Source organism: Aptenodytes forsteri, unplaced genomic scaffold (assembly GCF_000699145.1).
Source record: "Aptenodytes forsteri isolate BGI_AS27 unplaced genomic scaffold, ASM69914v1 Scaffold193, whole genome shotgun sequence".
NCBI classification, from domain to species: domain Eukaryota; kingdom Metazoa; phylum Chordata; class Aves; order Sphenisciformes; family Spheniscidae; genus Aptenodytes; species Aptenodytes forsteri.
Window position 1 is genome coordinate 12,746,056 of NW_008795405.1, and position 10,570 is coordinate 12,756,625.

The 10,570-nt window shown below is 36.8% G+C and overlaps 1 protein-coding gene across 1 annotated transcript in view; it reads left to right on the plus strand.

The window, feature by feature from the left end:
* The window catches only part of AK7 (adenylate kinase 7), a 32,216-nt gene that overhangs the window by 265 nt on the left and 21,381 nt on the right, over positions 1-10,570 (plus strand). Inside the window, exons 2-8 of the mRNA XM_009280963.2 lie at positions 610-789; positions 1,944-2,052; positions 3,063-3,157; positions 3,942-4,052; positions 8,304-8,387; positions 8,964-9,052; positions 9,579-9,669. Of these exons, the coding sequence (XP_009279238.1) occupies positions 610-789; positions 1,944-2,052; positions 3,063-3,157; positions 3,942-4,052; positions 8,304-8,387; positions 8,964-9,052; positions 9,579-9,669 (759 nt within the window). The remainder of the gene's footprint in view (positions 1-609; positions 790-1,943; positions 2,053-3,062; positions 3,158-3,941; positions 4,053-8,303; positions 8,388-8,963; positions 9,053-9,578; positions 9,670-10,570) is intronic.

A 10,570-nucleotide genomic window follows, 5' to 3' on the forward strand; every position in this document is an offset into this window, starting at 1 on the left:
GGCTTCTTCCTCAGAGGTCGCTGCCTGAGGCAGCGCCGCCCTCGCGCCTGCCCTAGCCCGTCGCGGGGAGCGCCCGCCTGGCCCTCGGCTGGTAGCGCCGGGGGGAGCCGTGGCCAGCTGGCCTCCAGGGCGTTCCGCCGGGCGGGAAGCCAGCCGGGTAGCTGGGGTCACCTAAAAGAGCTGCTGAGGAGAGGGACTGGGGGCAAGAAGGGATTAAGATAGGAAGGAGAAAAAATGAGAGTTAGGAGCAGGAGGTGTGGATAGAGCAGGACCGGAGACCTCAGGCAACAGCTGATCACTGTGGAGAGAGAGAACATCTCTCTGAGGTAACGCCTGCCTGAGAGGAGCCAGGTTGCAGAGAAGAGGCATCTAGGGACTCACCAGCACCTTCGACTTTGAGGTGTAGAATACAAGCCAAGACAAAACATTACATCTGAGGCTGAGGAGTCCATAACGTTTTCCTGTTCAAGGGAAAGCTGTGTTCTGAGCTATGTTACCTACAACAGGATCAGGGCTAGTCAACAGAGTGTTGGTGTCTTCCCAAGATCAGAGAAGCTGTGTAGGATTCAATATATATTTGCATACAAATGTGTGTCTTGTATATTGCAGTATTTATCCAGATGTGTTGTTGGGGCATCGCTTGAAAGCCCAGAAGAAGAGGAGGAGGAAGATGAAAATAATTCAGCTACTGAAGTTTCTAGTAGGCCAAAGGAGGGAGTCTACCAAGTAGTGGGTACCCTTTCTAAACCAGAGAGTACTAAACCATGTTTTGCAGAGGAAACATATGCAGTAAGTAAGAGTCTTATTTCAGGTTACCATTAGACAACATTAGAAAGTTGTAAATGTAAATGTAAAATTTATGTGCACAATGTAAAATGACCTGCATTAATAAAATGGTCTTTTGTTGCTGCTGGAAGCTGTATACATATATTTTATTCCTTCTGCTTCCTGCACGCTGTTGTCTCCTCCCTGCTAGGTCTGATACAGCAAATAGTAAAAGGAAGGACTCAAAATAGATTTTTAAAAATAGTAGTTATGGACAGGATATCATCTACCCTGACGACCCACAGGTCTGCTTTGTTTTTCCCTCAAAACACACACCTCAAGCATCTCTCTTGTCTCTTCTGTCTTTTATCACCATTTTAAAGGTAGTGGTGCTGGAATCAAACTTACTGTCGCCCTTCTTAGCTGTTCACTGAAATCACAGCTTTCACTAGCAGCTAATTATTCTGAATACCTACATCTTTGTATAAAGATATGTCCAGAGTTTAGTTAACTAAAGGAGGCTTGCTTTTAAGAATAAGATTGCTTATTGCTTGGTTTAGTTTTATGAAATTAAAATTGCCTCTGTCTCAAATTGATTATCCAGAATCCCTTCAAACATTTGAAAATTTTGATTTAAACATCTGTACAGCTGAGCTGTTCAATCAGAAAATTATGGCTGGCAGTGTTTAATCTTAATCACTGCTCTTGCCCAAAGTGTTTTTTGGACTTGCTCAAGTGATGCAGACAATCTGCATTTAACAAAAACGACAGGATGTTATTTTGCAAGGAAACAGACATTTTTTATGTCTTCTCCATTCTCCCAGCTGATCCTTGTTTAAAATACCTATAAAAGTCATAGATTTTTTTTGATACTCACAATTGCACTGAAAATATGAATCCTAAAATAGCACTAAAAGTTGTGCATCTTTTTGAACTACATTACTGTGTGCTGTAAATTAGAAATTTCAGCATTTAATTACATTTAATCACCTTACTTGTATCTGACAGATGAAGTTTGATATCAATCTTTTGAATTATTCTAACATCGTAGTGTTAGAAAACTGCATTCTATCAGTAAGTTAAACTTGCAAAGAAAAGGAATTTTGGAAAGTTTTTCCTGCTTTTTCTTTTTTTAAATGACAGATTTTTACTATTTTTTCCCCAGGTCTCTTCCCCAGGTCTCTTCTCGAAAAGAGCTTCCTAAGTCATTGCTTGAATGTGAGATTGTTGTATATAATATCACTGAGGATGCAAATCAAATTGAGGAAGCAACATGGGCTGCTTCTGGTTAGTATAGCTATCAGCTGAACAGAAAATTGGTTGCTCTACAGCCATCAAAATTTACCATAAATATATAGTGAAATTATCTGGCATTTACCATAAATGTATAATTATTTATTATACATTATATAATAATTATATAAATTATCTGGAATTTATTAATTAGCAAGGGACCATGGAATGCACTCTAGCACTTATAAGCTAGAGAAGCTGTCATGGAATGGTCCAACACTTTAAATGACATATCTGTGTAGGCAGTTACTTCCCTAAATAACTATCAACCATCATCTTAACTATTTGTGTTGGGAGGTGGGTAGCAAATTTGCTCCTGTGATACTCAAATAATGTTTCAATATTTTATATAATTATTTTAAATATATTTTGACTTAAAAGTCCAATAAAAAAATACTGCTAACAGTGTTTCTGAAACTTTCTCCTGATTCTTATATCCAAATTCTAATGGGCATCTGGAATCTTTTTATGGTGACAGTGCAATATTGTTCTTTATATGATAGTTAAACTAAATTATGCTTTCCTGTTTATAGTATAAATACTTGGATAACATCATAAGTTTTAGAGGACTCAAGAAAACCCACATTTAATTATTTTGCTCTAAATTAAAATAAGGAAGCTTTACTTGAATTCTGTAGATTTTCTGTTTCAATCATGAAAAAACCTACACTTATTTTCTTTCAGTATCTCAGCAGTCAATAAAGATGAATCATTTCCTAGTATAGATTGTTTCTTTTTTTTTCCCCCATGATATGTAGCTCTATGGAGATTATGCTGATTCCCAATAATTTGATTCTTTATTACCGTTATTTGTCTATTTGTTTTCTTTCATGATTTATTATCTTCCTTTTATACCAACCCAAATAAAGAGTATTTGCTTAAAAATACATATCACATAGAACATTGTGGTATAAATGTCTATACAGGACCTTTACATAAAAGCAAAAATACAGTTTGAGTAATACAGTTTACAATAAATTAAATCCTTTGCTTTCATTTAACAGCCCTACATATGGAAATAGAGCATTTTGCAACACCGAAGTTATTCATCCTCATTTCAACAATAATGAGCTGGGCAAAAAGCAAACCCCCTGACCCTGTAAGTAATGTGAAAACTTTTTTTTTTTTTTTAACTGAATATGTAATGGAAAATATTCCTTAAATGCAATTAAACAAAGTATTTCAGTATGTACTTCAACAATAGCTAATAAAGTTAGTGTCAGCAAGTGTGTTTTTTCTCATAATCCTTTCACCCTGAACCACTGCTTGCTACCAAAATTGTTAAATTTATTCCACTGGACAGAGAAGTTTAGGCACTGGGCCACAATGATACAGGCAGACATTAGGGACTGCTTGGACAAGAGGTAAGACCTATGCTAACCACAATATGCACTGTCCTTCAGTCATTAAAAAATCCCATATTTACTACATATTAAATGAAATACATATTGAAATCAGTGTATAGATAGATACATCTTTGTATCTATATATGTTAAGTGTTGTCAGGAACCATGTGGGATGCTTTGAGCATGCTATTGCAATTCTCAAATTTAGTCTTACAGAAATTGTGCACATTAATGTTATCTGTAGCAATTGTCCCAGTTTTTCAAGCTTGTGTAATGCTATATATAATAAAAAATCATGTTTTTTTAAATATAAAACGTAGTTAGAAGTCTTTTGCTGTGAAAATTGAAATTGAACTATTGACATTTTGAAAATGTTGAACCTCAAGTACCAGAATCAGAAGTTTTAAGAATTTCAAGTTAAAACAAAGTTAAAACAGATTTTTAAAATATTTTTAAAGAACTTATTTTAACCATCCAGGCCTTTAAAAATTGTTCTGTTTTAAGACATGTATAACAGTCACATTTTTTCCTTCATAGGAAGATCCTGAGATTCCTTTTACTGATGAAGATTATCGCAGAAGAAAATCTCATCCTAACTTTATGGATCACATAAATGCTGAAAAACTCATTCTCAAACTTGGGAAAACTGTATGTAACGAACATTTTTATAAAAATAGGTTGTTTGGTCTTCTTACTTAGAGCATTATCTTAGCAGTGGAAATTACAAAAAATTTGAATAAATTTTAAGAGTATGTTATTCTCTTGATAAATATGGATAACATCAATTATTAGTAAAATATCAAGTATAGAGAAGACTATAATGTCTTTTGAAACACAAGCATCTGCATAATACAAATCCCGAATTCTGTCTGTTTTCCTTAGGTAGCGAGTAAATCATGCCTATCTCGTTTAAAAAAATATATTGTTTCATTGGTTGTATCAGAGAAAATTAAAGCTGAGGCCTTGTGTGGGGAAAGACTTGAGGATGAAAGAATGTAGAGGAAAGGGACATTAGTGTAGTTTTAAAGAAAAGCAGCATCTTTAGATATTAGCAAGCTATGTTAATATTATGTCTCGTTTAAATACTTAGAAGATGTTCTGGCCACACCTAGCATGTTCCTGGATAGTTTGTGCTCTTGGAGCAGAGGGCTTGTTGACTTTTATTCCACCCTATAATTCACTTTAAAATCATGGCCATAGAGCTGACCCAGAATAACTAGAATACATGTTCTCACTTTATATGTGTTTTAAAATCACTTCCTTCAGCTTTGTTTTGACCTGATTAGATTATCAGAAGGACGTTGAGGTGCTGGAGCGTGTCCAGAGAAGGGCAACGAGGCTGGTGAGGGGTCTAGAGAACAAGTCTTATGAGGAGCGGCTGAGGGAACTGGGGCTGTTTAGCCTGGAGAAGAGGAGGCTGAGGGGAGACCTCATCGCTCTCTACAACTACCTGAAAGGAGGTTGTAGCGAGGTGGGTGTTGGTCTTTTCTCCGAAGTAACAAGTGATAGGACGAGAGGAAATGGCCTCAAGTTGCGCCAGGGGAGGTTTAGCTTGGATGTGAGGAGAAATTTCTTTACTGAAAGAGTGGTGAAACATTGGAAGAGGCTGCCCAGGGAAGTGGTGGAGTCCCCATCCCTGGAGGTATTTAAAAGACGTGTAGATGAGGCGCTTAGGGACATGGTTTAGTGGGCATGGTGGTGTTGGGTTGACGGTTGGACTCGGTGATCTTAGAGGTCTTTTCCAACCTCAATGATTCTATGATTCTATGATTCTATGATTAATCTTACTAGAGAACAGACCATGCCCCTCTCTGTATTTTATAGCTATTATTAAATAAATACCAACAGTGGCTCAGATCATGCTTCACAATTCAGGAAAATTGATGCTGTTGTCATTAGAGATGGAGTACTGTGGAGGTTAGGAAAGAGAACTGGAAGACAATGAAATACACTGTATGATGACGGTGTCATTTGGTCATTCTCTTTGCGCATTAGCAGTTTCCCATAATAAATGTAATTGTGTCCATTGCAGAAATTTATTAGGCTGATTATAGAGGGGGAAAAAACCTTTACTCTGATTTGAGTATACATTTGTCATCTTACGCCCGGCTTAGAAAATAGCACTAGAAATTATATTCTATTCTGACATGGGTTTAATAGTACAGAATGCCAGTAAAATTTGGTTTACAGCTTGAAAAATCAGTGGTAAATTGTTCTTTCTTTTACTGTGCTAACATGGAGTTATTCTATAAGACTATGGGATAACTTCCATACTTGCGATGTTAGAAACATGAAGATTGTAAACAGTGTCCACCAAACCTCGCAATAACTTCTGCCACCAGTAACACCCAGATGAACTATTGACTCAATTTTTCTGACTAGTCCAAAGCACTGAGTCACTACCTAACAAAGGTGTTAATATAATTAGCTTCTAAATGCTTGCCAGGCTGAATGTCTGTTGAGAAGACAGTGGAACAATATGTAGCAGTACACGATAAAGAAACTTGAATATTTTCAATATATACCTCTTGTAGGCATTTCAAAAGGAGCCCTTTTCCTCCAGAACTCCAGAGGCGGCTTCAATGGGTATCATTGCCCCTGTGTAGTTTCCGTCAGCACTTTGGAACAGGAAGGCTCCAAAGCATCTGTTCTTCCCAGCAGATCAACATTAGCTTCCTGTGATGGCTGGAGACTTCTGGATTACAGTTTTTACTCATTTCTAAATTCAGTGGCCTCTATGGAATGTGCCATCTGGAAAGAAATGACAGTGTAACCACTCTTTTTCAAAGAGCTCATCAGGAGATACTAGGATTCAACAGCCGTGTCAGTCATGTAGAGAAGATCTTGCACTTAAGAATAGAAGGGTTTCTTAGCCTTCATATCTGTTCAGAGGGCAATTTAATGGCTGTTGTTGCTTAAAGCAAGATTTCACCCCTCTGAGTTAGTGTATCCCCCACCTATATTTTGCTTAAAATTCAGCAAGAGTTGTGAGCTAGAAGTCTTTGCTTTTTACCACTAGCAATTTTTTACCTTTGCCTTTGTGGCAAGGCATTCGGGCTGTGTAGCTTTTCTCAGAGAGAAGTCGCTGACTCTGGGATCCTGCCAAATTCAAAATCCTTGGAAAAATACCTGCGTACGACAGACAGAGGAGCTCTTCATCTCTGTTCTCAGTGGCATCACAGTTCCTGAATCCATTAATTTAGACCTGTTTCCCACTTCAAGCATTTTATTAGAATCAAACAAACAAGTGTAAAACAACCAAAGCCTAGAACTGATTGTAATAGCTAGAACGTGACATCTAGTGGCTTTAATGAATATTGCACAGGAATGTGAAGGTCTTTACCCGTGACTAAACATGCTGTGTGTAACTGGAGCTTGCCTAATAATTGTCTTATTTTTTATATTAAGTATATCCAAGTCATCTCAAGTAGTGCGTTCTCATATGTGTGACTTGTGACACTAAACAGATATTTTTAGAGGACTTGAACCTGTTTCAGAGGTTTGTATTTCAGTGAAGTATAGCACTCGGTGCCAAACTGTGGCTTGCCTCCACAAGTGGCTACTGCAGAAGCTACTGCAAGGTAAATGGAAGAAAATTCTATGTTACGTTCTTCTTAAGGGAGACGAGAAATAGCACCTCCTGTGCTTTCACAAGAGGCAGGTTTTTCCTGCTGGGAGACGGAAATTACAGCATGTCTTCTCCTGGGGCATGTTTGCAGTCTGCCCAGAGCAATCCTGCGAGCTGCTGCTCTTAGGGTATAAACAGTTTCTACCACGGCACTAACCCAAGCAAACTAAGTGTGGGAGCTCTTATGCTATCTGTAATGTCTTCTAATTTTAATGTTTCTTGTGATTACTAACCAGCTGTTGCATTCAACTGAGCTGAGATAGTTTTTATTACAAAGTTTTATTTTTTAAGTAGATAAAACACATACACAGATACAATACACTGATGTTATAACTTGTCATCCCTTTATATGACGCTTTGCTTATGTAATCAAAGATTGGCTAACAGTGTTCTTAGTTTTATGTTTTTGAAATATTATAAAGATGATAACAAAAGACGCATTTTTTCATTAAAAAAAGTAGATCCCAAATCTGGGCATTTGTTCCCTCTGCTGGTAAATGCAGGTTCTTTTATGTAGTGTTATGTAGATACATAATGTCTAGGATCTTTAAAACATGAGAATTATTTAACAATTTTGTTTCACCTTAAAAATTTCAAAGTGACTGGTCCTAATTTAAAAGATTTTCTTGAAAGTTTTTCTCCTTAAGATGATTTTAAAATCTTTTTTTCTTTGTATAACCATCCCCAACACTGATCCAAGCAGTAACTTTTTACATAAACAGGCAGCCACGTCAGGCAAATTTATGGCATTATGCAATAATGGTCAGCAAAAAATATATGGGTTGATCGTGATGTGTGGTTAGGAAAACATTTAGATAGTTCACGGATTTTTTTTTTTTTAAATTGTATATCAAAATGAAAGTACAGCAATTGTATAACCATTGATCCAGCATTTCCCACTTCTTTAGGCAGTCAAATGAAAATATAATGCAATTAAAAAACAGCTGAAATGAATTTCAGAGTTATTTTTCTTGGAAATAGAAAGTCAAAACATGAGTTATCCTGTTTACTTCATTGATTTACATAACTTACTTCCAATTTTTTAACTCTTAAATTTTTTTTAGAATTTCAGTTCAAATGTAGACAGGTCAATTCTAATTGAGCAATGCTTTTTTGAAGGAAATATTAGCAATATGACTTATGAAACAACAGGATATGCAACAATTGATCTAGCTACAAATTTTAGGTAATTTAATTTACACACTTCGTATTTTCAGGTTAAGCCACTACCATATTTTTACAAAAACTTTCTTGTTGATTTTACTTCACAGAACAAACACAAATTTTCAACTTATATTGTTGCCTCAGGACATCAATATGGAGCTGGGGAAGGAGTCTTGCACTACTTTTTTAAGGTAGACATCTAACTATTTTTGAAGGTTCATTTAATTTCTAAGGGCAAACCACACTGGAATGGAATGCATTTTTAGTAGCTTTGGTATCATAAGCTTAATGCTTTTGTGAACAAAACTGATTACTTGATCCCTTTGAAATGTTTTAGCTACAGTGGAAGTGTTTTCCACTTTTTTGGCTCTGTATGTTTTTTAGTTTTTTCCATCGTTTTTGAACAGTATCTCCATATGTACTTTACAGTGAGAACGTGTCTGTCATAAAAATGGAATCAGGAAAAATGTCTGTCTTCTCAACATTATATTCTCTTTTTTTTCCAAGCATTTCTTTTATTTGGGGTACAAAATAACATTTGTCAAGATCAAAGAATATTCTTTAAAAAAAAAAGTTTATTGTTTTTTGTAGGCTGCCAGGAAGTATTTATCAAGAACTGTTTCCTTTACTGCAGTTCCATTAATCATTCAAGAAATTGAACTTTAAATCCTGAATATATAGATTTGCCTAGTAAACAAATGCTCCTTTTTTAGCTCTAGTTAAAAGTAACCTTTTTCTCCTCACTTCATTCTCCGTTTTATTTTCAGATAGGTTGGCTTAGTGAGACTCCTGCAATACCTGTTTTTGGAGATGGAAACAATTTTATTCCAACTATTCATGTTCTTGATTTAGCAGCGTAAGTAAAAAAAAATTCCCCTGGACAATAATTGATACTTAGCTAGATAACAAATCCAAATCTACTGGTGAGTACTGAGGCTTTTAAATTGGGGTGGGTGCGTTTAAGCCCTTTGGCCCTTCTTACTGAGTCAAACAGAGACTTCCGCTTCTTTAGTACTAGATATGCCTTCCGGAAACCTTATCTGACTGTTGCACTGGTGCTATGCTTTTAAGAAATTACTAGCAATGCTCAATCTAGAGTGTGATACCAGTTAACTGGCACAGAACTGGAAATGGATCATGGACTCTGCAGCAGGCTGAGTTAATACCTTCTACAGATGTTGTTTTTTCTCCTTTGAACTTCTTTCCAAATAAAATATCTAGCTGTGCTTCTTTATTAAGGAAAATATATATGAAAATATCATGCTCTGAAAAGTTCTGCAAGATTTTACAAACTCTTTGTACTGTTTCTGAAGTGCATTTAACAACGAAAGGCCAGTATGCTTCTCTCACTACCGGCCCTGACTGTACTTGCTATGTTTCAGAGTGTTACAAAATATAGCAGACCACAGGCCAAGGTTTCACTATATCCTTGCAGTAGATGTATCTATGCACACTCTTCAAGAATTAATAAAGGTAAGAGATTTGATTCTTTTCTTTTCAGATATCTTTAAGATTTTAAAGGCTATCCTAGGTCTTCCTGAATTATCTTGTGTAGTAAATGACATAGAAAATTATTTTGAAATCCTCCAAGACTTCTGTCCTTTGAACAAAATACATTACTTGGACCTGATTTTGCAGAACTAACTTCGCAGTATTACCATTAACTTAAGTAGAAATTTTACCTAAGAAAGTTCTGGTGAACTGTTATGGGATTCACAGTACTGTAATTAGATACTCAAAGTCTTTAAGATGTTTTTCGCTTCATTTTGTAGGAAGATATCTTGTTTTTCCAAGCATTTTGAAATTAAGTCTGGAAATAGTCTTGATGACGCTGTTGAACTATACACTGATAGTGAGAGTCAACTAATACAATGTAATAGGAGACTTGCTCATGCAGATTGAGCAAATATTACATAAGGGCCAAACAGAACAGCCCAATATTTTTGGTTGTGTCAAAGCGTGTTTCATGGAACAGTGTGTTAGGGAGCTCACAACAAGATGCAACCTTTGTTTTGGTTCAGATAACACCTCAGATTCCCTCACCTTCCCGGTTGCCCTTACAGAACACATACGGGGCCCTGGAACTTGAGGGCCAGGCAAATGAGGATGTAGACGAAGGTCCATCCAGGAGGTTGCCTAGGGTGAGGCAGTCAGCCCCACGCATTATGACTGCCTCTGCTAAGAAAAAAAGGAGGGTAATTGTCGTAGGCGATTCCCTTCTGAGGGGAACAGAGGGCCCTATATGCCGACCAGACCCATCCCACAGGGAAGTCTGCTGCCTTCCTGGGGCCCGGGTCAGAGACATTACTAGGAAACTCCCTGGTCTGGTACAGCCTTCCGACTACTACCTGCTGTTGGTTATACAGGCTGGCAG